Source organism: Drosophila gunungcola, chromosome 3R (assembly GCF_025200985.1).
Source record: "Drosophila gunungcola strain Sukarami chromosome 3R, Dgunungcola_SK_2, whole genome shotgun sequence".
Taxonomy (NCBI): domain Eukaryota; kingdom Metazoa; phylum Arthropoda; class Insecta; order Diptera; family Drosophilidae; genus Drosophila; species Drosophila gunungcola.
The window spans coordinates 18,018,802-18,046,629 of record NC_069139.1 but is presented as its reverse complement, the minus strand read 5'-3'; the positions used below and the strand labels follow the sequence as shown (position 1 = coordinate 18,046,629).

General features: G+C 36.2%; 2 protein-coding genes across 3 annotated transcripts; both read right to left on the bottom strand.

Moving 5' to 3' along the window:
• Positions 1 to 52: 52 nt before the first annotated feature.
• On the bottom strand, positions 53 to 17,687 carry LOC128264072 (uncharacterized). Of its 2 annotated transcripts, none has more exons than XM_052999379.1 (3): positions 17,252 to 17,687; positions 7,146 to 7,353; positions 53 to 1,696 (listed from the first exon to the last, which is right to left on the bottom strand). In XM_052999379.1, exons 2-3 carry the CDS (start codon positions 7,315 to 7,317, stop codon positions 1,080 to 1,082), a joined length of 789 nt encoding a protein of 262 aa, XP_052855339.1. In that variant the 5' UTR covers positions 7,318 to 7,353; positions 17,252 to 17,687; the 3' UTR covers positions 53 to 1,079. The 2 variants fall into 2 exon arrangements, with proteins under 2 accessions (XP_052855339.1, XP_052855346.1); XM_052999386.1 differs by lacking the exon at positions 17,252 to 17,687 and adding an exon at positions 8,667 to 8,774.
• On the bottom strand, positions 2,637 to 4,355 carry LOC128264065 (uncharacterized). Its single transcript, XM_052999366.1, has one exon. The coding sequence runs from the start codon at positions 4,209 to 4,211 to the stop codon at positions 3,201 to 3,203; it is 1,011 nt and encodes a 336-aa protein (XP_052855326.1). The 5' UTR covers positions 4,212 to 4,355; the 3' UTR covers positions 2,637 to 3,200.
• Positions 17,688 to 27,828: the final 10,141 nt, after the last annotated feature.

The following is a 27,828-nucleotide window of genomic DNA, read 5'->3' as shown; positions in this document are numbered from 1 at the left end:
CTGCGTACAAGTCAAGAAACCCCAAAGATGGAATAAGTAAACACTCAGTATGTTTAATTTGTCACTAATTTTATTGATGAAAACTGTGGTGAGTTTGATGATTTGATATCCTTTTAGATAAGTAAGGGGAAAATACCAGCTTAGTTGAGTTGATTAAAAGCTTTAGAATTGAAAAGATTTGCTTTTGAATTAGATTATGTTTTGGTTTTGCTTTGCTTTGATTTGCCTTGCTTCTTTGCATTTTATATTTCCATATACTTAGGCATATTCATTGAAATATATCGGTTAATGTACTAATACCGAAAATCAATTACGTATTTTATTGTTAAAGCCATTTGCTCTGCAAGCCAATCAAGTTTCACTATAACTATTTGTTGTATAAAGCAAAAAGCGTCATAGGGTTCCATTGATTATGCCTGGTGTTTTTAGATATAAGTAGTAGGTAGATTTATTATAAATTAATTATCGAGTGTAGAAACTGTAAAACATAGAATGTACTTAACGACTACAGATACACTTTTGGACTTTTTGAATTCATATAAATATTTTCTTTTTGTAAACGTTAGCATAGCGATTTCTGGTTTATGTTGTATATTTAAATTGTTAAACTTTGATGCATTTTTTGTAAAGTTAATCAGTACGAATTCTTCAAAACTAAGCCCTCGAAAAATGGGTTCCCTGGACGTGAGAAAAAGAAGGTTTATATTTTTTTTTATAGAGGATCTAATGATTTTTGGAAATATTTTTGCATATAAATGAAAAAATATAGTCAGCTAAACTATATTTCTCTAAAGAATATTTTTTCATATCTAAACACCTTCTATTTTACAAACATTTTACATGTTTAAGCACATTTTACACGGGCAGCTTATAAGTAGGCAATAGTATTTTTGCGCGACTTAAAATGTTGCAGCAACATGTTGCAAAGCCGACTTGTTGCTTTAGATCATTCAAATTTCGATAAAATAAAATGTTTATGGAATTGCAATAAGTATTCAAAACTAATCACTCTCTCTCCCGTCCAGAAATGGGGCTGTAGTTTTTCAGTTTTTTTCCAGATCAAAAAGAAAACCGCCTGCCTAGTGGCGCAACAGCATGTTGCTGACCTTGGCCTCGGCCTTGGGCGTGATTTTCTCGCGGAACTGGCGGTTTTCCGGATTGGCCAGCACCGAGGCAATAAACTCCGAGGTCTCCAGCTGCAGTTGCGCCAGTCGCTTCTGCAGCAGTTTGTTGCGCTGCACCAGTTTGATGGTCTTGATGGCAATGGACAGCAGGCCATCGCTGTTCTGATGGTACAGATGATGCTCCTTTATCGCATCCTGGCTGTACTCGTACCCGCTGTCACCGTCCTCGTCCTCCATTCGAATTGGCACCCCCTCACAGTGTTTGGCCGCCGCCGATCGGTTGTGTTTGCTACTATATCGACTGGTCGTTGTCGGCTGTAATACTGTCTTGATGTTGCTGTCGCTGCTGGAATGTGGTTGCTGTTGCTGCTGGAACTGAATTCTGGCTGCCGAGTAGCTGTCCTCGTCCAGCTGCATCCGCTGCTCGGAGTCCATCTCCATCTCCACCTCCGTTTCCACGCCGCTGCTGGTGTCCGTCGAGGAGAATGCCACACGGGCCATGGTGTGCGGCATTCTACGCTGCAATCTCACCGGGCGACGACGACTTGATGAGTTCATCGAACCCTTGGCCACTGCAATGAAGAAGTGAACAAAAAAGTCGTCAACAAAGGAACAGATGGAAGGTCTTACAGTGACTCAGTATTATTTATACTAACGTTGAAAATTTTTAAAAGTATTTTTTAATAATGATTCAAACAATTTTTTATAATCTTAAAACGATTTTTAATAAATTAAGCATAACTTATAATAATCTTATATTTTTTTAAGCAATCAATTTTTACAGAGATTAATTAAATGTTTAGGAAGAAAAGGGGTTTCTTAAAATAATATAATAATTGAACATTAACAGTTCCAAATTGTACAACGATGTAACCATATTATTTATTAAAAATTTGCTGTCTAAAATTGAACTCATTTCCTGGTAATCACAACATTTTAACACACCCATGATGCCGTTGAGTGGTCAAGTGCTACGATTATCAGTCGGTTGTCAACCAAAGGCCAATTTATTCCAATGTCTCGGTATCTGTGTGGGTTTCTAGTACTAAAATGTGGGCATCGCGTGTGGGCAAAAAACGTGACCAGCACCAGGGTTAAGCGTTCCGGCGACGACAACGCGTTTCGCGTCGAATCGCAATCGCAACGCTCATTTGCAGCCATCAGCTGTTGGAAGGCACGAAAAGCAAAACACTGCCAAAAATGTGCACTCATTTATAGCAGAACAGAAATAGGTTTCTTGAAATTTTTCTTTTTACCAAAATATTTTCCAAGAAATTGTAATGCTTGCATTCTTTAACATCCCTTGTTTAATCCTCATAAAAAAATTCCATTTAATATAACATATTCCGAGAAATTTTAGTTTTTGCATTCTTTAAAATTTCATACCTTGAATATAAAAATATATATTCTCAAATTTGCAAAAAAAACACAAGCACGATATATGTTAATATCTGTAATATAATACAAAGGTTTTTACTTTTTGCCTAAATAGTTAAAGCTTTTTAATGTTAAATTTTCTAGAACAAGTGTTAAAGTCCAATATCGACTTGTCCGAGTGCATTTATATCCCCTACATCTCCCCTACAGAAATGAGTGCAATCGGCGTTTCCGCGACTTTGTCTATGGTCAGGGTCATGACGCGCCGCCTCGAAGCTAACGCCGCAAATTCACATGGCACTGCAGGGTGTGCTTGGATCGTGACGAAACCGAATGCACTCTGTTTTCAGCACCCGTTGGGCAAATAGAGCTTACGTTGCACCACTGCCCCAGTGCAGCGAAACGTGAGAGTAACTCAGCGAAGGCGAAGGCAAAGGCGACGACCATTTAATGACGGATACGGTAGAAAGTCATTGGGAAAGGTGCTGGAATATACGGAATACAGTGTTTTTAATTAATTTCCAAACATATATGTATGCTCTTTGCATTGGAATTTGATTTAAAGGGCGTCCTGCTGTTACTGTTACATTTCTTGTGTTTATTTTTCTAGTGCCAAGAATACGTTTAAATTTTATTATCAGCAAGACAATGATTCGCTACGAATATTAAATTATATTGGTAATTCCCTCAAAGTGAATTCTAGTTCATCTCGTAGGCTTCAAACTGTTTTCGCGAATCCGAGAACGTATCGGAGAGGCTTGCTGATTGGGCAATAGAAACTAGAAATTCCGTTGATCTTTCCAGTTGCTTCATGCGTGGCGTGCCGAGTAGAGCCAAATTTCGTTTCAGTACTTTGTGCAGCTCACCCATATAAACAACAAGGTCATTCACCTCCTCGCTGAAGTCAAATATTTCCCGCCTCAGGCGATTTTTGTTAAGATAGGCATCATTCTTTTTAAAGAATCGGGCGACATGTACCTTGGCTGTTTTGATTGCCTCCTGCTTGGACAACTTGGCGTTGATGAGGAATGTGTTCCTTTCCTTGCATACCTTCAACTCCTTGCCCACATCATGGGTCCAAGCGATGTGCTCAAGAGTCTTGGAGCTCAGGTCCTGCAGTTGGAGTTCCATGCTGAGAAATTTATCACGCATTTGTGGTATGATTTCGCGGAACTGTCGATATCTACAGATCACTTCGTCTATTTCCAATTGAATGCAATGGTGGGCTTGGCGAAGGCTCCTTGCTTCCAGTAATTCCTTGCCGCTCAGCGGAAGAAACTTTTCCTTTTTGAGTGCAGATTTGGCCTGTGTTTCAGAGTCCTTTTCCTGAGTTTCCAACTCCTTGCAATTCATTTGGCACTTGGTCAGGGTCACCTTCGGTTGTTCTTCAGGCTGACCTTCACTGACCTTTTCGCTACTCTGCATAATCTGACGCCTCTTGATGGCTAGCTGCATAAGTTCAATCTGTCGGATCAGACAGTCAATATCGTGAACAACCTGATCTGCATCATCTGTAACCATTTCGGAGGTCTCATAAGACTCCTCCTCCTTCTCTTCGACATATGAGAAGCTGACCTCATCGTCAACATCAAAGATCTCCAGATCGCTTATTACGCATTTCAAAGTGCGTGTTATTGGATCTATCTCGTTTAATCGCATCTTGGCGCAATCGGGCATTCCATCCACACTTTTTACTTCGTCTGACTCCATTACTGAACAAAAACGGTGTATCTTTTTTGTGCTTTAGTTTTGTTGTGTATATGTTTAAGGGTAATTGAACTTACTGAGATTAAAAGGCAAGCTACAAAACAAATAAGCTAAACACAATATATAAACTTATTTAGGCATTACAAAAAGGGAGACTCTTTCTTTAGTTTACGTACGTGTATTTTCTTTTAGAAAATTAAAGTATACGACCCGATACGCCCAAAAAAAAACCGTGTCCGTACCCCGTGTTCTTGAAATGTGCATTCATCTCCCATAAACACACGTAAATGTTCACCTGACTGTTTCCTCTGCCCATGTTATTATGCAACCCATATACACATGTTCTTGCAGCTTTCTTATCGTTGCCAAACCAAGGCACATGCACTTGTATGCGCTTTTCTAATTCAGTGATGGTTGTTCGGACTTGGAATTGCATTTCACAGTTGCTGCACAGGGGCAAAAATGCCATTCTTAAATTATCTAGAGAAAACTAGTTGACGACTTTTAAAAATAAGCTGCAAGTATGTAAGTTTTGTTTTATTAAATAACTTATTTCCTATTAGCATTTTCTTTTAAGTTGGCCGTAAGTTCCAATGTAAATAATTCAGTTATATAATTGTTTATAATTACTTTTGATATTATCTGTTCAAGATGCACGCCACTATGCATTAGTAAGACACTGTAATTCCCTAAGATAAGTGACTTCTATAATATAAATTGACTAAAAATAAAAAGTATCTAATATTTTTGCAAGTGCTCTTGAGAATTAATGTGATATTTTTCGCTGTGCTGAATGTAGCCTCGTCATCGCAGTGCGACTGCACGTGCCTCGTTTCGTTCTCGCTGAATTAGTCACCGGTGATGCTTGAAAACAAAATTTTAAATACCTTAAATAATGGCAGAGTGCGAGGGCATTGGCCAACATTCCAACCCCCTGACCACGCCTACTTCTACCAACGCCTCTCAAGAGAAAGCAGTCAAGAGGGGGGAAATCGTAAGGTGGCTCGCACGTGGCCTCGTCACACCCATTTTTATTTTAGACGTGTGTCGGTGTATTTCTTTCGGTTTATTTTTATGTATTGCTGCAAATTAGCAGGCAGCAACGAGCACAAATAAAAAGGCTACAACGAAAGCAACAACATCACTGCTTTCAATGAATTCACATTGAAAATGGCACCAATAAAGTCAGCAGCTATATGAAAAAAAAGCAAACTTGGCTAAAAGCAAGCGGAGCAAATGTGCAAAACATGTAAATAAAGCCCCGGCAAAAGTGGCACAGCAGCAAAAACAACGCTGGAGGTTATGACACACACTTATGTGGAAGCCCCTTGGCCGACGCCCCTGGTTTCGTGTGCTTGTGAAATATTTCTTGGAAAATATCTAGGTAAATGTTCGTACGATTTCACTTGGCTAATGAGTTGTCATTGAGCATCATTTGATGGGGCTGTAAGAAATTTTCTAGTAAGTTGACGCTCTTAAACGATTCTTCTTAAATTTAGTATAACCTACTTACTTGCTAGTTCTTATTAGGAAAATATTTCGAATTATTATTATAAGGCTGGCACAATAATAATAAGCACATCCAAAATAAAATGACACTATTCTTTGACTCGCGCCTCATATACCTACTTTTTCTTAATTCAAATAATTTCATACTACTCTTGGAGAATTTAATCCCTTTGAAACAAGTCTTCACTTAACTTATACCCTTACCTACATTATTCAAGGCTTTGACATATTTAGAAAAATAAAATCCATGACTAAATAGCTAAATTGCACAAAATATTAATTTTGTAAAATATTTAAATTTATTGAACATAAAGAGTGGCTTGAATATTAACTGCACCAATTGTGCGCTATTTGTAAGAAGTAAAAGTCTTGAAAACACTGCCTATTTAAAGGCATATCAATATAGTTAAAATCGCAAGAACGTGCTCCACTTTACAAACAATAATAAGCCTTATTCTATATTTACTTTTAAAATATACAACCACTTAAATAAGGAATTTTCAAATAAGATACTTGATATCTTGACTTCCCTGCACGATTGCCCCTCGAACCCTTCCCCACGTAGCCCACATCCAGTTCTATTTTAGGTGGCAGTCATGCGGCATTAGATCGCTTATATAAATGTGTCAGCCAGATTTACGAGCCGAGTCCGTCTTACCCAACAGCCAAGCAGGCGGAAGAGCAGCTGGAGCCAATTGCTGACGCAAATTGTTGTGGCATAACCCCAAACTCGCGTGCCTTTCATGGAGCAACATCGGCGGCATTATTAGCAGCAATAAAACACCGGAGGCCAACACGTGAAGAACCCGATGCGAGCCCATCCACCAGGGCACGTGCATTTGAGTTCCCCAGTCGAACCACACATATGTGTGTTACGCCAATGAGGAAGTGGCAAACGAGGACAGTGTTCAGGGCCCAGAACACAGAATGCAGAGCACAGATCCCAGAGGTGGGTGGCCGAGTTTACAAAATTAATTAAACATGACCGAGTAGCGTGAGCAAAGCAATTGGAAACTGGGCGAATGGCAAACGTAAGCAGTAACAGTCACAAGAGCAACAAATCAGCGGGGGATTCTGACAATAAGGGGTAACAAAAATAAAAATTAGACAAGGCGGAGATTGTAATGGATATGTACGGCATTGTTACGTATACGCCGCGTGCGCCCACCACATTTCGCTGGCACTGAGCCAAATGCCTTTGGAAAAGATTCTGGATTAGATGTAGTAGGGTTTTAAAAAAAACAAATTTCAAATATGTTAAACTTAAAAAATGACGATTTTAATCAATTTTGAACCTAAATAAGATGCAAACGATTAATATTTTTTTGAAATTTGTGAATGTTAAATTAATTGTAAATGATTTTTTATAATATAAACTGCTCTTAATTCTCTAACTGCATGTTACTGCCATTCCCTGTGTTGACTCACCATAGTTGAGCACCGAGCTGGCTTGTGTGGCAGTAGTTGCAGATGTGGATCTGGCTGATGAGGACGGGGATTCTGTGGCTGCGGCTGAGGATGATATGGCGGCTGTGGCCACGCCATGATGTCGCCTCGTTTCCGCCAGCTGTTTTTTCTCCGAACATATGGTGGGCGCCATTGAAGCGTCTTTCGGTTTTGGCAGCGTTTATTCAGACTGAAAGCAAACGTGAATAAAAGCACAAATTAATTAGCCGCCACATTGATTAATTGATTAAACGTTTCAGTGCATAATTAAGCCGGCCAGCTGCACGCGCCGGTCAGTAAACGAAATAAAATGAAATAATCAAATTCAAATAAAAGGAATTCTTTCGAGTTCGTTTAACTTAAATCCATTTTACTGTGATTCGCATTTTTCAGCGACTCTTATTCAGAATACTGACTACATTTTGTAAGCATTGGGCAAAGGCAGGATATGGTGGGGTCGTAAATTTGGTTTATTTCGCGATAAGAATTGGGACCGGAAGTTTGCTAGCATCATATTATTCGCTTTATACAGTGATTGCGAGGGAATTCCAAGAAATATGGACGGTAAACTCCTGAAGGCAATCTGTTTAAATGGACCTAGTCATGGGAAAAGCATTTCAAGAATTTATTTTGCATGAAAACTTATAAAATTTGAATGTTATAAGTAAATCCACTTCACAATCAACTTTGAACGCAAACCATGTTATACAAAAGCTTATGTTTTAATATTTTGTCAGCTATAAAAATATTCATTTCTAAATTTATAAGATTTTAAGATACCCACAAGGGTAAAATATATAAAAATGTTATTGTTATATTTTATACAAATTAATTATGGAAGACTCTTAGAATCTTACAAATTTTAACTAAAATTTCGATTGAAGTTTTCCTGATTCCTTAGACGATTTTTCATTAATCCACTCCAAATGTTTATTCAATCCCCTCCAAATCCATTTCACTAAATAAACTTTATCCCCCGGATCAGGTCGACTAGTCCATTAAAACTACATAAATCACTCGGGCCAAACAATATACTTTTAGGCTGCAGAGGTCCAAAGTTCAATGTGCCAGCCAACTAAATCCGATTCGCAACGAATATCCGAGTTGACATTTTAGAGCAGCCTTGGCTGGTAACAAAACGGAATTTAAGATGACGCAGCCGCCAACCGAAGCTCATTAGGTGGGCTGCAAGTCCTGGCTAACGAGCATCCATCGGCAAAGGTAAACATACTTAAAGTGAGTTTTGCGGGGGTGGCCGCACAATATTGATGGGAAGGCATTTTGGCGGGCACGCGAAATTTTCTCAAGTGTTCTTGGCTGTCAGGAGATGAGATGAGAGGAGAGGAGATGAGCCCCGCCTGTCGGCACTCAAATTCAAATTGAAACACGCCCAAAAACGACGGACTGTTGGCGGCACGTGTATCTCTTGAGTGTAATTACATTTGGTAAAAGCGCTCGCGACGATGATGAAATGTTTGCGGCCCTTGTCGGCATTTTACCAACCTGTCCCGAGACCCAATTGTCCCTGTCCGCAATACTTGAAATACTTGTGGGCGGTTAAGACGCTTTTCAGCCCTTCGTCCCCGTCCCCGTCTACTGGATTTCAGGTCGATGTCAATGTGCCAATATGCGCTGAAATTACTTTTCATTATTTATGCCTTATCCGTCATTCGATAGTTAAAACCTCTGAGGCTGATCCGAAATGAGGAGATTGCTCAGTTCATTGAGAAAAAAAAACTCACTTTTAGACCCACAAAAATTTTTCAGTGATTTTAAATCTCTTGGGTATAGTACCAAAAGTATGCGTTTACAAGTGATCTCAGATTACTATATTTTTTGTACTCCCTTTGTGCTTAACTAGGCCGTTTTTTTAACGTAAAACCAAATATTTGAATAATTTACGAGACATTTTAATATTTCTTTGTTTTAAAAATGTAATTTTGGCATATAAGATTTTGTATATATTTAATTGTTATTCGGTAAACATTTCTAATAATAAACAAATGGAATGGATACTGTAATACTAATCTCTTAGTGCAACTTTCGTGCTCATTTGTCCCTTAAGCGAAGACGAGGGAATGTCTGTAACAAAAGACCGAAATGTGCGTAACAAATACTAAGCCTCAACGAATTGCCCCAGTGGCAAATTTAATGCGGCGCGTGCGGGTCTAAACCAAAAATGGGTAGGGGATGTGACAAGGGAAAACCAAGAGAAAATGGACACCTTCCTGGGAAAAAGCTATGAGGAAAGGAAATGTACAGAGCTTAAAGCATAGAGCAGATTTAAGGCTCAAACGGAGGCAACAATTTAAGACACGTTTCATCACAGACACCTGTTGCTCTGCCACCTGGTGGTTAGAGGTCAAGTCAATCAAGCAACTTTGATGAGATTTCCCGCTGCGTGACTACAAATTAGCCAATAATTGTTCAACATGACACGCCACAAAAAAAAAACTAAGAAAAAATAAAACAAAAGAAAGCACACGCACAGTTGTCAGCTGTCAAAGCACGAAAAAAAAAACAAAACAAAGAAATCTGCTTATGCCAATGACTTTTCACACGCCACCGGAACGGAAGGGAAATTTGATATTGTCATTTTGTTTTGGAATTTGTTGGGGCATTGTTGTGGCAGACTGTTGTGACCGGCGGCTACATCACAAAGACAAGACCCAGCTGAACATTGTCAACTTATCCGACAAGAAATTAGAGTTCAAGGAACTTGTTTTCTGTATTTTATGTACAGGAACGTGTGTTCGAGTCTGCAAAAGGCGTTGCCATTTTAAAGTTTATTTTGTCATGCGTTACACTAAACGCTGCGGGCACTACAATGTCCCTCATTGTTCACATGAGAAGCGGCACTCCCTCAGACATCAGAACAGACATGAGTACACCGAGAAAAACTGAACCAAAAATGGGAGGCAATCCTCATACATCAGTGATTTATTTAAATTGCCAGAGTTACAAGCGTCTTTTCAATGTTATTCCCAAGGTCTGTAGTTATAAATCTTTTAAGTAACAAACAAATGTAATCGTAATTCTGCACAAAAGGGTTTGCATTTTTCGGTGTGCACGAGAACATATAAATACCAATTTGACTGAGCTTAAACCGACGTGTTTGTCTCTTGTATGTATGCTCGGGAAGCGTTTTAAATTGCACTGGGGTCTCGTTTTTCTAAATGTTTACTTCCATCATGTTTCAGTCAAAGCATTAGCTAAAAGAGTACTTGAAATATTAATACCCTAAATAATGATATGGCTGTTGAACAGCATACATATCTTAGAAGTGCGTTACCCGGGCTCACAGGTAATAATATTCAATTTCCTACGGGGCGTATACTTAATATTTTCCCAAGGCAGTGCCTTGTATTAAATTTCCCTTTCCTTTATAATTACAGTCACGCCCGTGGCCTATTGTTAGTCTTATCTCCATGGGGAATTCCATTAATTTTTGACCTTATCTCACAACTTTACACGCGCCGCTCATTTTAAAGACGCCGCGTGCAAACAGAAATCTCATCTATTTACACGAATAAAACTTTCCGCAGCATGTGTACTCTATGACTGTTTCTTACACTTGTTGTTTACATGAACTATGTTTGCACAAGAGTTTTGTATTTATTAGCTTATATACCCTACTTTGTAAAAATGTACAACATCTAACAAAAAAAATAAAATATTTATTAAATTGAGTTTAAAAATAGTACAATACAGATTCGAAACAAACAAAACAAACATTTCAAAGTTTCTATTAATTCACAACCGTATTACGAAATAAACTTATTAGAGTATTTTGGTCTAAGCATTTGAATTTTTGTTTACTTGCTTTCTTTCAGAGCAAAATTGATCAGTTGGCCCGTGGTCAAGTCATCAAAGTGTTAATTTTTTTCTAATCTCAACACATGCGCCGGAGAGTCAGACAGCAACAGTAACAACAGAAACTAAACAATCTAAAAATCAGCCAAAAAGGAACAAAATGCGTCATAATTTTGTATAGATACGGTAAGAGTTGGAAAAAAAACGTATCAAAAGCGGGCTTGTCACCATTTCGGTGGGAAGGGGTGCAGAAATATAGTAGAAGTATACTTGGTAAAAGCGTTCTAGAAGAGAATAAAAAATTGGCATTCTCAGTAAACAGATGATGAAATTTCGGTAACCCCATTGAAGCCGCCGAAAGTGGCGATAAAAAATGACGATGCAAGCAAAGAAAGCAAATAAAAGACGAAAACAATAAATGAGGTACACGAGTGGCAAATTATGACTTCTCGATAACAGGAACTCAATCAAAAAAACAAGAAACGACTGACATAAAACAACGATTCGGAACCACACCAACATTTTGAGAAACAGACAATAAAACAGACTTTGTCTGACGGGTTCCATTTGCAATAGTGAGGACTACTAAATTATCAGCACCCAACACCCAAAGAAAAATCATAGTTAATCCAAATATTTTGACTTTAAATTTAAATATTTTCGGTACACATTTAGCCCCGAAGGGCTCATTTTTATTATTAAATAATGCAAAATTTAATTTTAAATTTATAACAAATTTAAATCCCTTAAGTCTGGTAAGAACACTGTGATGATATCCATCAAACTATATAAAAAATATTTGCATTTATATTTCTGACAGAGAAAAGACATTAAGACTTTTGTTTTCTGTTCCGCTTCTTAGTTCAACGTATATTAATCAACAACCTAATTAGCTAAATGTCCGAATGACTAAAGCATTAATAAAATTTCGATTCTAAAGCCCAGAATGCGAAACCAGATCCGCAAAAGACTTACAGCATAAATGTGATTGATACAGGTCGTGCGTAAAAAGGCTGAGATAGTGTTTCGAATTTCAGTTGTCTGTCCGGAATATCTCCGATTTTATTGTTCACCTTTTATTGGTTTCGATTGTGATGGCTAATTGGACCGTGGGTAGAACAAAACAGAGCCCGTTTATTGCATTCTTCGATTTTGCATGAATTTAATGATTTGCGAACATAAATTTTCGCTTTCAAGAGAATTTGAGTGTTTGACATTTTGTCTGCAATATTTCAGTTTGACTCGTTTCATTGGCGCGTCATAAAAATGTTAAGCGCAACAATTACCATTAATTAATGACATTTGCGGCACGAGTTTCTCGATGTGCCAGGCAACAGAGCGTATACCTATTGACGCCAAGAAAATATTTATTAAATGCCACGCAAGTCAGCACTTATATTATTATAAGAAATATAGGTTTCAAGCTCATTTATTAATAATGCATTTATATATTTTCGCCTATTCATTGCTTTTTTTACTATGTGAAGCCCTCGGAATGGTTTATGAAGCAAACTCAATTATAGGTAACCCAAATAAAATTAACTGTATTAATACTAAATAGTTTTCCGCTGATAAGCAATAATCATCGTTTAATATTTCAATATTACGGGAAACAAATTAAGCCCAATTAATTATCACACTGTTATAATAAACAATGAGTCACTATGGGTAGTTAACCTCAGTTTGAGTCAGATCATAAATTATTCTGCATCCTAAGCCCGAAATAAAAAATTGTGTTATCAAATATTCCAAAATCTGTTGGCAATTAATAAAAAGTCATGAGGTAATTGAAAGATATTATCTAACTGGTTTATCAAAAGATAACCTTTTTAATTAAAAATTATTCAAACACAATATTCAAGTAGGGGGATCCATTTTGTTCTACGATTACAATTTGAAAACAAAAGCTTAAATCAACCGAGTAAGACATTAGTTTAAAACAAATAGACAATTGAAAATTATGCGCTCGTGGCTTATATGTAGACTTACGCTATTTTTGCCAATGAGTATGTCAGAATTCAACTCATTTTGAAAACCACCGACCGGTGTGACCTCAAGTTGGCATTACAAAGACTAGCCAAAACAGTTCACTGACAGTTGTCGGCCGAGGGACATCCCCAAAAAAACAAAACAAGGGAAATGGCCTCAAGAAACCAGAAGCGGCGCGTGTTGTCCAAACCCCCGAACCTCTATCCCCGCCTTTGTTTAATTTATGTCTGCCTAGTCTCTGTCTTTACGCTTTGAACGGCAGTGAAATATAATTCGCTAATGTGGTCATAAAACGAGCAAAAAAAATATATATAGCGAAACGGGAGAAGGAAAGACAATAGATGCCAGCAACCATTGAGCGCATATTGCTTGTCTTAGCCGCACGTGTGGCTCGTTTATAGGAGGGAAATAAATATAGACATATATATGGGATGGGGAGAGTCGGTTTAATTTTCCTGAAACAAGTATTTCCTCACACAAATAATGGCGCGTGCACTCATTTACGGTTTCATTTATATTTATTAAAGCGTCGTGTGTCTCTCCTTATTGGGTCAGCAATTAGCAACATACATGGCTCGGTAAAGAAGCAAGGGTTTGCCCATTTGCCGGCCAGCGTGTTGGCCAAGTGCAAACAGCTGTTGTAGGGCAGTTCAAAGGGTCACAAAATAATTTACATAGTTCTGTAATTGAAAATAAAATATGGCTGCTCTTATTAATCCATTATTAAGACTTCAACATTATTCCAAACTGAAAATAAAACAAATTTCAGCTTGAAAATGTATCATGCATAAATAAAGTTTAATAATTTTAAAAAGCAATGTTTTTGTTAAAATATTAATGTTTAAGTTTAGCTCAAAATTAAATGTTTATTTTACTTGAATTTTGTGAAGCTAAAATTGTTTAACAAGTTATTTTAAAAGTTCATATTTTAGTTTGTTAAATTGTTGTTTCTATGAGCAATAAAACCTTTTCATCACTCTTGCTCGTTAATCCTTGGTGAGTGTTGAATTTAACTTTCTGTCACGTTGGTAACTGAGCGACAGAAATAACAAAAGTATGTCACCTAGCTACCGGTAATCATGGGAAATTCAAATTGTTAACCAAAAAATTTGGTTTACCATTGGGTAAACTTTTGGTTAATAATAAATTCCAAGGGACTCAGTTAAATTAGGTTGTCTGTTTATATGCACATACCACACAGAATCTTTTCTATTAATAAACATTAAGTTCCTACCGGAAACGGTTAAATTATGCCAGCGGATTTGAATTAATCTCTATGGATCCCACAGAGTTATCCCCTTAATAAGCCATTAGCCGAATTAATTATACCATAGGAAATTAGGCAATTTTTTATTATTAGAGCTGCGTCTCGTGTTTCACTTTTGGCATTTATGGGGCTCACAGAAGCCGTTAGTATTTTCAGATGTTACACTTAAAAATGATTCGGGGGGTATCCACGCACACAAGCGCAAATCTCCGAACACGTGCGACCAAACACAGACAGATGGCAAACGACATGACCAAAAGCCAAGCGAAAAAGAGAATTAATTTTGCCTGCATAAATTATCGTCGAAAAAACACACACAAAAACAAAGAGACTTTGTCATTCAAGCGCAGTCGGCAGTGAGGGGTAGTCGTAGTCCACTTGGCGATAATTTCATAGACACGAGCACACCGACTAGACAAGGGCACAAACCCAAATGAAAACCATCAACTTGTAATCCACACAGACAAAAATGGGAACAAAATAGGAATTTTTCAAATTGTTTAACTTAAATTCATTGAATTATTGCTTTACTTAAGAATATTAAATAATATTAACTAAAATTGTATACTGAAGATCTTAACAAAATAATCTTTACCACTAGCTTCATAATGATGAAGGAACAACTGTAAGTTTATAGTCAACTTAATGCAAAAGATAATTGAACAATAAGAATATATTTAAGCATTTGTGAAAAATTAAAACAAACCTATCATAGTATTCCAAATAAATTAAAATCAAGAAAGATAGAATTTTTCAGATCACAAGTTTCGATGGAACATTATTCAATTTTTTTGGAATTTCCCTAATTACTTATAGCTTTAACCAGGTTTTCCAACTTGTTTTCGAAACTTTTTGACACATTTTCTCGCCGTGCACTTAGGTTTGTGTGCAGGAGAGAGATAAAAGTCGCTCTCCCTTTAATCTAAAACACAAGCCACGAGAGAGCCGCACAAAAACAATGGACACACACAGCACACAAACACACGGAGGAAAGCTCACATGCCGTTAATGAACTTTTATGCTATAGCACTATCTCTGTCCTTCCCACACGCCCAGTGGCCTAGAGAAAACGTTCGAGTGTTTGTGTGTGCTCTTGTTCTTCTTATTTTTTTCGCTGCTATTATTTATTATTTTTTTGTGTATATTTTTTTATTGAATTAACGACGCACGTGTTGCGCCGTTCGAGCTGCGCGCGCTCTCTTTTCTCCGCATTTGGGGCCAAAGCTGACGATCCGCATATCAGCTTCGTATACTTTGCCTTTTTTTGCCCCTGCCCGTGTTGCTGTTTGCTTATATTTATATATCGGATGGGTCTCACATTTTGTTCCTATTTTTTTTTTCCAGCTTCGTGTGTTGTTGTAATGCGGAACGCGCGCGTTCGAGCAAAAATGATAAATCTACGATAATGGGCGTCATATGGTGTCAAAAATGGAGCGGACCCCGGACACGCGCAAGAGTTACCTATCGTAGATATAGATATGGTCTCGGTACCTGTTTAATGTCCACGTTGGCTTATGGCCACTTCCTGTTACCTTAAGGACCGAAATATGTTGCGACACTAGTGGCAATGAACCGATGGCCAAATAAACCAATAATTTTAGCTAAAAAAATACTAGGCAAGGCAACTCTAAAATATGAAACTATCTAAACTATTTAGTATAAAAGGGCTACACAATCTTATGATTGTAAAATCTTTCGTAGTGAGCTTTGTTCTTGATATTAATTGTAAAATTATAAAAAATATAAAATTTAGAACATTTTTAAGCTATTATTATTAATGCACATAATAATACAAAAATTATTAACACAAAATTCTTCTTGAAACGCACCGCTTTATTACTACAAATTTATGCAAAATTCTTAAGCCCAAGTTAAACAAATGCATTGGTTTAACAATAAGTAAATAAACAAACAGATGTCAATTGTGGGAGTCACAGCTTGATTTACTTTAGCGGAGCTTGTTTTTAGACCGCCGTAAAAGGCAGCTGGCAAAATATTCCCCAACTTCTCAATTTAGTCGAAAAAGACATTGTCTATGTTTACTTTGTGTTCATTCTAAGAATGTTTCACACGCTTAGACTTTCAACTAAGGTCAAAGAAAAAACAAAAACTATTTATGTAAGGGAAGGAAGTACTTTAATAACTTAGTTCTTAGAAATCGCCGGAGAAGAAATCAACAAAGTGCTTTTAAAACACATTCATGTAATGGTTTGGTTTTCTTTAGCTTTTCTTCATGTGTTTTTAAATAAATTGTAGTGCGACTGGAAGCCAAGAGTAAATAAATTATGGCAAAACATTTGTTAAGTCATAACATTTTTTTAGAACTTTATGTTCTTTAGTTTTCCCCAGCGGATTTCGAAGGCATGTTCATAAAATGTACAGACAACTAAAATGTCTCAAACATATAAAAGAGAGAAATTATTAATTCTTATTTTTGATCTCACAGCAAGGTTTTTTAACATTGTACATTTTTTAGCAAATAAAGTATTTTCGCATTTAATTTAACCAATATTGTTTTTTCTGTGTATTTTGCTTTAAATTTACGGGTAAATAATTTACTTATTGATGACTTACGAGACCAAAGTTTTGGTTCTTCCTTTATTATTTTCTTTTAAAGTTCGAGCCTTAAGAGTCACATTTAGTGAGTTCAAAAAATCAATATTGCGCATACGCCATGTGACCTCGCTGTAATGCAATTGCAACTGCTGTCAGAGTCGCGGAAAGGCCAAAGGCCATGGAATGAGTCATGTGATAAGGCCCACGACTCCTGACCTAAATTCGTCCTTCAGAAGGTGAGAGGCAGACACGAAAAAACAGTGTGTTCTCAGGGGGGAAGAAGGAAAACACAGGCAGCCTCTCTAGTTGGAAGGAGAGCTTTCAGCATCGGAAGTCGGCTGTCAAGTGCAATTTTCTGTTTTTTTTTATTATTGTTATTTCACGCCGCACGTGTGGCACACAAATGCTAATGCTAATGCCGGGAGATTTATGGCCAACCTTTCCTCGAGCTCCGCCGACTTACCGGGTTTTTGCAGCAACGATGTTGATGTCGTGTTTCTTTAGCTCTAGGTTCCCTTAATTTAATGCACCCTCATTGGGAGTAATGAGCATTATCTTTTTTCTACGTATTTCTTTTTTATTTGTTTTCACACACATTTAATCTATTCTGGGTGGGGAACGTGTGTGTTTGCAAATTCACAGACGCCAATGGCAACACGCGCGCCAAACAAAACTTTCGCTTTCGTTGCGCGTGTGGCCGTCGCACACACACGGCTACACTTTGCCTCTCACACAGACACACACAGTGACACACACGCGCTGCCAAACAACAAACACGGATATACGAAATACGCGAATATGAATCCGACGGCGAAATACGTAAGCGCTCGGGCTCGGTGCGAAATTCAAAGCTCTCGAGTTGCGAACGCCTCGACCGCCCAGAGCAGAATGAACGCGGTCCGTCGAACGAGCGACGTTTTAATGGCAGCTCAGCCGGCAGTCGCTGCATATGTACACCCCACAAAAGTGACGCAACACGGTCGGAATATATTTTTAAAACATTTAAAAAACCAAAAAAAAAAGTCCTTGTCTGTAGGGAGCATTTCTATGTTCCAAAACTATAATAAAATATTTATGTAATTAACAGAATAGTAAAAGTTATTAGAAGATATATAATATAGTAATAATTTTAAATTAACAGAATAATAAAATAAAAAGTAGCATTATTGTACCGTTTTTTCTTTTTTATAATATAGTTCTAAAGAAATTTATAAATTAACAGAATAATAATAATCATAAGTATTTATTTATGTACCATTTTTTCTCTCATATAATATTGTACTAAAGAAATAATATTAATCATAAGTAATAATGTTTGTACCATTTGTATTTATTAATATAAAAATATATATACCTTAATCAAAAACAAACTTATTAAAGTATAACATATATTTTATCCTTTGGAAAATATTTGCTTATATTTTTTATTAATATTTTTGTTGAGAGAGTTTTCCTATAATTCCTCAACTTAGGAAATTTATTCTGATATTTTAATAATTTTAAAACAAAAATGTACATTTTTCAAACGTTCCTTAAAATTACACTTTTTGACAAACTTATAAAGTACGTTTAAACTGATTAGTCACTAATTAAAAACTTGACTTTTGTACGCAAATTAATCTTCAAAACACAATCGCTTACTGTATCTGCAAATACAGCACCAATAAAAAAATGGGCCCAAGCAAAAGCTGTTATTTGCACATACTCATCCTCAAGCATCCATCAAAATAAAACTATTTATAGGAATAGTCCAAAATTGTTGACACACATTCGTTAAAAAGTCGCCAACGCTACTGAATCAGTGGAAAAATGTTGCCGCAACAATGTTGAGGCACACTGCCAGAAAATAGGGAACCCCAAGGGTGGGTTTCTGTGTTTGGGTCGGGTTTGTTTTGGTCGTGCCTTTCTGGTTGCCTAAATCCGGGCCCTCGGGCCTTTCCCCACCACCCAACACTTTCTCCACCCCAAATGAAAGGCAATTTTGTCGCACGTGTCGGAAATTTTGTTACGGCCGATTGCTTTTGCTTCCTCTTCTTCTGCTCTGCCTGTGTGATTCGATGAGTTGTACTTGCGCTGACGGGTGTCTATATATTTATACAGTCAAAATTCTTAAACCGTAACCCATTGGATAAAAACATTGTAGGCAGAGCATTTATTACTTATACTATTGCTAAACTAATGAGATATGTATTTAAAGTTCCAGAATATTCTAATTAGATTTTAATACAATATCATTTTCTTTTTTAATGATATGATGGTAACGCAACAAGCTTAGTTACCATTTATCTTGTTTGATTTGACTCGTGAAGGTCCTAACTGAATTAGTACGTATTGAGTTGTCCTCTCAAGGTCCTACTGTCGCTGAAAATATATTTTCGCCCGGCCTTTCTCGTCGTTGTCGTAACGAAAAGGCAATTCAATGGCCTTTGGCTTTTCCCGCTGCCTGCGACACTAACGGTAAACGGGGAGCGTCGGCTGATTTCCTGTTTGGTTTTAATCGTCTGCTGCCGACAAAGATGGAAGCAGCGAACAATAAAAGAGAAATTAGCATAACACATGAGACGTCGGATGTTGGAACCTCCCGTTTGAAACCTCATCCCCTGATTTTACCATGTTCTTTATGTGTGATTTTAATGGGCTCGTTGGTGTCTGGGCCGTAGCCGCATTTCTATTTCAATTGCCGACACGTGTACGTCGCGTAAAACAAAAGAAACAAGACCATAAAGGCAGCACGCACATGTCTGGCCATTTGCATTTTCACCGCCCACAAATTTTACCACCCGACGACCTTTAATCCGTTGCCAAAGTGTCATTTAATTGCCATAAAGCGAAGGGGCGTGGTCTCGTTCTTGCGTCAACGAAAGAGTTCCATAAACATACTCGTAACATCGGGCTGTCCACCCTAAAGAGCCGTCTGTAAAATAAAGTGCGTAATCAAATCTAATGCCAAATTTAGCCCAAAGAGCAAGCTTTCGTCGCACGTATTTTCGTCTGATTAGCTAGGGACGAAAATAACCTAATGCCAAAATAATCTGTACATTCAAAACAAGGTCGTATAATCGCCCATTCAAAGTTGAGACTATGCAGTTTTATGTCAGTCAATTTCGGCATGTTCTTATCGCCTTTGCATTTAAGAAAATACTTTTAAATATTCAAAAAGATTTTACTTCGTTAAATACCTATATATTATGAAAATAATTATTCCAAATATCATATTGAAAAGTTCACATACCAAGACATTTTTAATCAAGACCTTAGATTATGCATTTTAATCTAAATTTACCAATGTGGTATAAAGATTATGATCCAGAGATTAAATTAAATGAATACCTACCCAACGAGTAATATTTCAACTGATATTTCACTTGTGTTTTCATATATGTAGATTACCTAATCGTCTCGATTTGCACCTTATCTATTTACGGCGCCAATATAAATAAAAGTTAAAAATAAACCAGATTTATCATTGGAAGCCGCAAATTGAAATTCGAATCTCTGTTTAATAATTGTAACGTTAACACATTTTTTCTGTCAACACATTTTGTTTGGTGTAAGCGATCGTGCTTGCCAAAAATAATACGGTTTGGGTTGGTTTTTGTCTCTGAATTTCTAAGGAACACAATTACTCGGCATAAAATCGGTTATCATTTGATACGACGCTAAGGGAGATGTTTTATTTTTAGCAATATCAGAGAATCTTATTCGAGTGTGAGTGTGTGTTTGTGCAAGCGTATTCGATGCGGATGTGTAAGTAACAATAACAATAACAGTAACATGCGCCGACCGCACGGCACTCAGTGTAGTGTTTTTTATACGGCATGCATCAGACTTTGTATATACCCTTCAAATATACTTCAATATTGTTATTAATATTAAAATCGAAGCCGCATTTATTAATTGCATCAAAATGGCATAAAGTAAAACAATTAAACAAAAATGTTTAGCACCTATTTTAATACAATATATAGGGTATACAAAGTTAAGTTTTTCCTTTTTTTCCTTTTTCCTTTGTGCCTTTTATAATTATTCTTTCTCCTCCATACTTTGCTTTTGTTGTTCCCCACACATGCTCAATGTCAAGGCTTCTTCGATATAACCGCGAAAACTTGCCAAAAATACGCCATTGAGTTACTTTGCATATAAATATTTGCATTTAATATAGGCACTGCTCTAAATGCAGAGGGTGAAACGGGAGGTAATAAAAGCCAGCCACGCGCCTCGTTATAGGGAGCAAAATGCTGAAAAACACAATGCGTGTGGGCCAAAGCCGATGGCCGCCAGTGGATCAACATATGTACATATAATACTCGCTGATACCGACAATTTGATAACGTGTTGGTAGTGAAAACCAAAGTACGCACCTGCTATAAGACATCTGGCAACAAAACAGCTCACAAAAGATTATGTATTTTCATTCATACTTTAGTTGAGAAAACTGTTGAAAAAAGCAAAATTTAAAATATATATTTATAATAACAAAACAGTGATTAGCCTTATAACGTGTTTTAATTTATAAAAATGTATTTTTCTGGCCATAATTTATATTAGCTTTTTTTTAAAAATGTGTTAATATTTTTTTAATTTTATAATTGGATTTTAATAGATATAGGTAAGACTGTAAAGACTAACACTTCATTCATTAGTGGCGGTACTTTATAAATTTTTTAATGGTGAATTTATACAATTACGTATTAAGCTGCAAATGAATCAGAGCTAGCTATAAATAGAATCTTTTTAACAGCTTTATAATAAAGATCTTGTTAAACGACGCATTAGTTGTTTATCGTGCACATGTATTTATTCATATATTTTTAAAATGATTTATATACTACAAATTGCTTAGCAACATACAGATTGCTTGTCAATTAAATTTACGACGAAATTTAAGCGATAAAATATTGATAAATAATAGATTTGCCAGACTTATTGATTTAAGAGTTAAAATTATTTGGTTTTAAAGTGCGCGGGCTCAAGCAGTTCGCAAGCAGTTCAGCTTACTAAACTTATGAAGGAAAGCTGTTCGTACTCATATTTTCGTCAAGAGCTTTTGGCAAGAAAGCTTCAGAATCGTAACACTGCTTTCTTTTATTGTAAGCCGTTTCAGACAGGAAACTTGAATTAAAACAAATATTGTTTCCAAAGCTAGACAATTCCAATATTACTTACTGTAAAATGGTTAAGTTAATGTTAAGTTTTTTTTAAATAATTTGTTTTATCTTCTCCGTCTTAAATATAATATTTTAATTTAAGGTATTTTGTAGCCTAAATACCTTATTTATAAAATGCACAAGTCAACAAATTGTTTAAAAAATAATAAGAGAATATAAGAAGGTAAAATAAAAAAAAAAAATAAAGAAGTAAAATACCTATTTAAAAATTTGTATATATAAATTATTACAGAATGCGCAAGACTAAGCCAAGTACATTGTATAAGAACCTTGTTAAATTCTAATTATCAAATCAATATAGCCACATGATTGCCGTTTGCCGCCGGCCCGTATAAAAGTCAATTGCTAAATTAAAACATTTCAATAAGTAATGCTAACAACATGAAATCTGAGACCAGCTGAAGTCATTAAACTGCCTTTTCGCCTTGGCTAAAAGCGAGTATCCAACCGCGTCTGAACACCCAACAAACATCAATTTCGCCGCCAGCGAGTATCGAAGGAGGGCGGGATCCGAAAAGGATGGCGATCCCAGACAACAACAATGTGAAAAACTAATCAAAGCAGAACTCATTAAGCATAGTAAAAAATTATGCTATTGTAATAAAATGGTTAAGGCGAAGCCGAAATCGCCCTGGCAATCGAATTAAACGGCCGATGGCCAAAAGGCAAACAAATTGCCGGGAAATCCCCGCCCTGCGCATCGGGTTGCAAGTTAGTTTTCATCGATAGCGAATTTATTATGCAAAGCAGAAGCGGTGAAAGATCAAAGCGCAGCGATAGCAGATAACACGCTTCGCAGGCCACTCGCCAGCCTCTAGTACAGTAAGAAAAACTAAAAGTCTATTATGCCTCAGAAAATTTAACTACGTATTAAACAATGATTTCTATAAGATCGATCGAAATTTGAAATCATTTTTTGCATAAAATGTTATAGAAGCTTGGTATAGAATTAAAAAAAAGTCTTTCAAAATAGCGAAATATTTAAGTTTTCATATTAAATATATATTAAGAACATTGTAAGTTGCAACTATAAATACGTTTTAAAAACTAAAAGCAGGTGCTAACTAATTATAATTTATAAATATTTTATTTTTAAAACTTTCGATTTTCTTAATTACATCTATTACATGTACATAAAGACTCCTTAAAAAATATTATTAAATCGCCCTATACAGCTATTTTTAAGAAGAACTTTAAAGGATTAAAAATACATGCTTGTAAACATTTTTGTTCATAGATATACATTCCATTTTCTTAGTGCACCATCCCCGTCTTGAGGATGCGGATGAGCCCCTCGCTTGGCATTCGACTAGGCAGGCGGCCCTTTTGCCGCACAAATAGATTAGTTTCACATGGCCGTGGAGATGGGGTTTCAGGGCGCCATAATGCTCTGGCCGCCGCAGAAGTTATGAAAAATTAATAATAATGTCGAATCGATTGATTTCAGAGTGGGCCGGGGCCGGCACCAGCACAACCACCAGCAACCAGGGCAAAAGGCTAGCACCACCTAGACGGCTGGTCGTCGTCACCGCCAGCGTCGTCGTCGTCATCGTTGGCCAGGCTTTGAGCACTGAGAATTGAGGATTGAGGATTTGAGGATTGTCTTGGCCAAGTCCCAAGATCCAGGTGACCCCGGGGCGTCTGCTCAAGTATCTCTCTCTCGCTCTCCTTGGGTGTGTGTGGAACTGTAACTAAATAAGAAGAATGAGATGGTAAAAGGTCGGCAAGAATTCTCAATTCCCTGTATTTTTCATTAATATATTTTGATAAAAAAAAGGTGGAATGATTTATTGACTTTTATGTTGTAACCGTTTTATTTTTTTACAAGCATGACAGATACTAAAATTCTTTCCAAAATATTCTAAAGGAAAATCTACTTACTATGCAAAATCAAAAGCTATTTTATTATTATTAAAAAAATCTTAGTCCCTTGTAAAAAATTTTTGAAATCAACTTAAAAATAATAATAATAATAATAAAGACTTGATATAAACCGTAAAATATAAAACCTTGAATGACAACACAATTACTAATAATAAAAATACAAAAAAAATAAAAATGAAAGTTCATTGTAATTTCAAAATTAATAAAACATTAGTTTGTATTAACCAACTTTATTTCATAAAAGCCAACAATCACCCCCAAAACGCTAGACATACCCTAACCCATCCGCATCGCCATAAAAAGTGAAATATTTTCTGTAAGCTCACTTAGCGCCTCGAGCCAAAGTCGTACATTTTCATCACCCGGCCGGGAACAGGATCAGTCTCCTAGGCAAAGCCACAAAAAGGCAGTCTAAGCCGCAGTTCATAAGCCAAGTTGTAACCAAGTTCTGGCCAAGTTGTCGTCGCCGTCGTCTGGCTGAAAACGTTTTATGGTCTGCGGCCGGTCAAGTGATGCATTTTTCATGACCAGTTTGTACGATTTCCTTTCCGCAAACGCATCGAGCATTTTCATGTAATTCAATTCTGGATTTTCCCGCCTCGCGCGCTCCTTTTTATTTTCTTGTAGGCGCATTTGTCCGATGTGTTTACAATTCTATTGGCGCTGGCCTGGGATATTGGTTTCAAATCGGCTGTGGGGGATATCGAGGACCCAAGACACCGCTGCGTTAACATGAGTTGAGTCTAATGAAATACGACATTTGACTCGTGCTGGGGTCTCGCTTACGTTTTATAGGCGTGGGATTGCTCTGGGCCAAAATAATAGGGAAAAACGAGGGAAGGCTCTAATGGTATTCAAGCAAAGTGGAGCAAAACCGTTTTACACAGAAAGAAATTATTTTTTGATTTCTGTCTTGCACGTTTCACTCCTTTTTGATTTTTTAAATATTTGTTGTTCATATATTTAATCATTTTAAAATAAAAATATAAGAATCTATGTATTTGTCTTCAGAGCCCAGACTTAAAAATTTTAACTGGAAATGGTCCGCAAAGGTTTCTAACTTTCTTAGTCAAATAATATATATAAATGCGTCTAATTTAAAAAAAAAGTATATATAAAACAAATAAATAAATATATAAATAAATAAAATGAATAAAAATTCAAAATCTACTGCCTTTCTTGAATTAAACGATTACAGATTTTTTGAGATCCTTAAGCAAACAATTTATAACACCAGTAAATTGACACTTAATAATAATAAAAAAAAACATTTTGCTATTACTCCATTTCAACACCAGAATTTGCAGAGTGTTCTAGGAAAGGGGTACTTTCCTAAACTCCCGCTACTTCCAGCAATTATATGGTCAGATCTAGTACCGATCGGCTAAATCAAAAGCCTCGATCTCAGCGCGTGCCTGACTGACTGACTGCCTGACTTCCGCCAAGTCGAGTGTCGTACCCAAAACATTTCGATGCGGGCTAGAACAATCTTTTACCTTTTTTCCCTAGTTAATATTCAAGCTGACTCCCGATAGGACCCGACGTGTTTGAGTCACCCAAAAGTGCAACTGAATGACTCGTTCCTGAGCCACGCGACTGTTGAAAGTTCAAAGAGCAAACCGAAGTTTTTAACTATGAGTTGATACATGGGTAACCAAATGGTCAAATGACTCATCACTTCTTGTTTTAGGGCTACTTTTTGCTTATATTATGTGAATATGTTTTCTCTTAATATATGTTTGTCCCACAAATTTCTCATATTTGTTTTACCCGAAAAATTGTTGTTAATTTAAGTTATAGACAACATAAAAAACCAAAAAAAATATTATCAACATTCAATAAATTTAGACTTCCTTTCCAGTCTTATAACATTTCATTTTTAAGATTAAATATGTATTAAAAAGATAATCACTTTTTATTTGTTTTGTTTCGAACGCAAGTATAATTTTATTATTCTTTATCAATATTTTCCCACGAAACCATATCTTTAATAAAAAGGAATGAATAAAGTTTAACAATAAAATATGCAAAATACACTGTTCCCAATTCGGCAGCGTTGGCAATTAATATATTAATTTGTATTCAATTGTTAGCCTCTTGCTGTCTTACACCTCTAAAAATCGATTGGTCTGAAACTCTTTTGGCTAATCGAATATTCATTGCATATAACGCACGACTTGTTTATGCTTCGCTTTGTTAAATGGTAATTTCCTTTCATGTTCCATAGCTGAATTTCTAAGACACCAGGTAAGAAAAGCAAAAAAGAAAGACACGAGTCCTGTCCTCAAGTCATTGACAGCAATTTGATGTTAGTATGTCTCCCACTGACTGCGAATGTCGTGATTTAGACGACTATTTAGGCTACACCGAAACTTTTCAATAAAATGAGACACAAATTAAGAATTTGATTAGCTTTAAAGTAATTGGCATTTAAATAATTCAGCAAGGGTTTCGCCTATTAAAAGTAAAAAGGTGTTTTTATCAACCCAAAATTAATATCTTAATTTAGTTAGTAAGCACAAGCTTTTTTGACTTGAATCTTTAATAACGTTGCATCAAAAAGTAGATAAAATTTAGAATTACATTGGTGTATTTTACTTATCCCTTAAGTAAATATCAAAATAATTTTAAATTAAGAAATAGGTTTATTCACTAAAGAATCTATTTTGATTAAAATAAAATTTCTAAAAAAAACACCTAGACACCTTAAGTACTTAAAAATATTTTTTAAAGCATAGTCAAAGTCTAAAACTAAAATTCGATTATTTTTCAAATCAGTTTTAAATAACTAAATGTTAAGATAGTTTGAATGATTAGCGCAAATTAGCAGGGTAAAAAATACTAACCACCTTATATCATTTAAGCTCTTGGGCTTTCACCAATCGTGATTAAAATGTTCCACATTTGCCACAATTATAATCGATCTCTATTCCCACATTCGAGCACCGGCCCAAAGTCATTTAGCTAATCGAATGCAATTAAAGACGGAAAATTCTCTGCGACGAAGTTCAACCGATACTTTCTAACACACGCACATAACAAAAAGAAATAAAGAAAAATCGTCTAAAATCAGATTACGATTGGCTCGCACAGTTTAGACCGCCTTTTGTATTGACCACAAACTACGAAAGCCAAAACAAAGCGAAGCGAAAGAGGGTAAAAAAATTGTAAATAGTGTTTAAACAAGCATTGCCACAGGCAACCAATCAACGACCAGCTACAACACTCACACAGTTATAAACTCAAGTATGTGTTAGCCAAATAAATGAGCAGAGTTGCCAGCATTTCTTAAAGTTGTTTAAGTGCAGCTAAGGCTGACTAAGCTCCAACTTAACTAGAAATTATGTAAAATATTCACAGATTATATCTGTATTTTCCCCATGCGAGTCGAGTTTGAATTGTTTTATTATAGTATTTATCGGCCTTAATTGATTTATGGCTAATTTGAATAGATTTACAGCTGAGTGGGCAACAAAAACCGGCAAGAGTGCGCAGGTGTGTGTGAGCGATTACCTGTTGTTAGTGTGCAAAGAGGCGTCCACAAAATGATCGCTTCTCTGCTTGTATTGGTCAGTTGGCTAAAATCAGTGAGAGTGTGTGTTGACTTGCTTGTGGGTAGCGAAGCAAGATCAAACTAGGTGCACTGAGCGAAAAAAATGCATTTTTCTTACCAATTAAAACACCACCTCTCCAAATGATATCCTAGAAAAAGTATATATTATACAGTCTTCTTCTTTATAGGTATAAAATATAAAACACTATATTATGTGTTTGTTTTCTTAAACTTATTAAATTTTCTTCTTTTTCAAACTTTGAGGTGGTAAACTAAAACATATTATTTTAGATTCTTAAGGTTTATGATTTTTATCACGAAAACTACAATACTTTTAATCACATTATAATTTATTCTTGAAACAAAATCCAAAAAAAAACCTTTAAAGGGTGTCAAAAGTTATAAGAACATAAAAATATTGATTTTTGATAATCA

Bases quoted from the DNA above. Each gene is read 5' to 3' on its own strand.
- LOC128264065 (XM_052999366.1), bottom strand. From the start codon at position 4,211: ATGGAGTCAGACGAAGTAAAAAGTGTGGATGGAATGCCCGATTGCGCC.
- LOC128264072 (XM_052999379.1), bottom strand. From the start codon at position 7,317: ATGGCGCCCACCATATGTTCGGAGAAAAAACAGCTGGCGGAAACGAGG. The intron at 1,697-7,145 runs GTGAGTCAACAC...TCTTCATTGCAG, and splicing joins CAGCTCGGTGCTCAACTATG to TGGCCAAGGGTTCGATGAAC.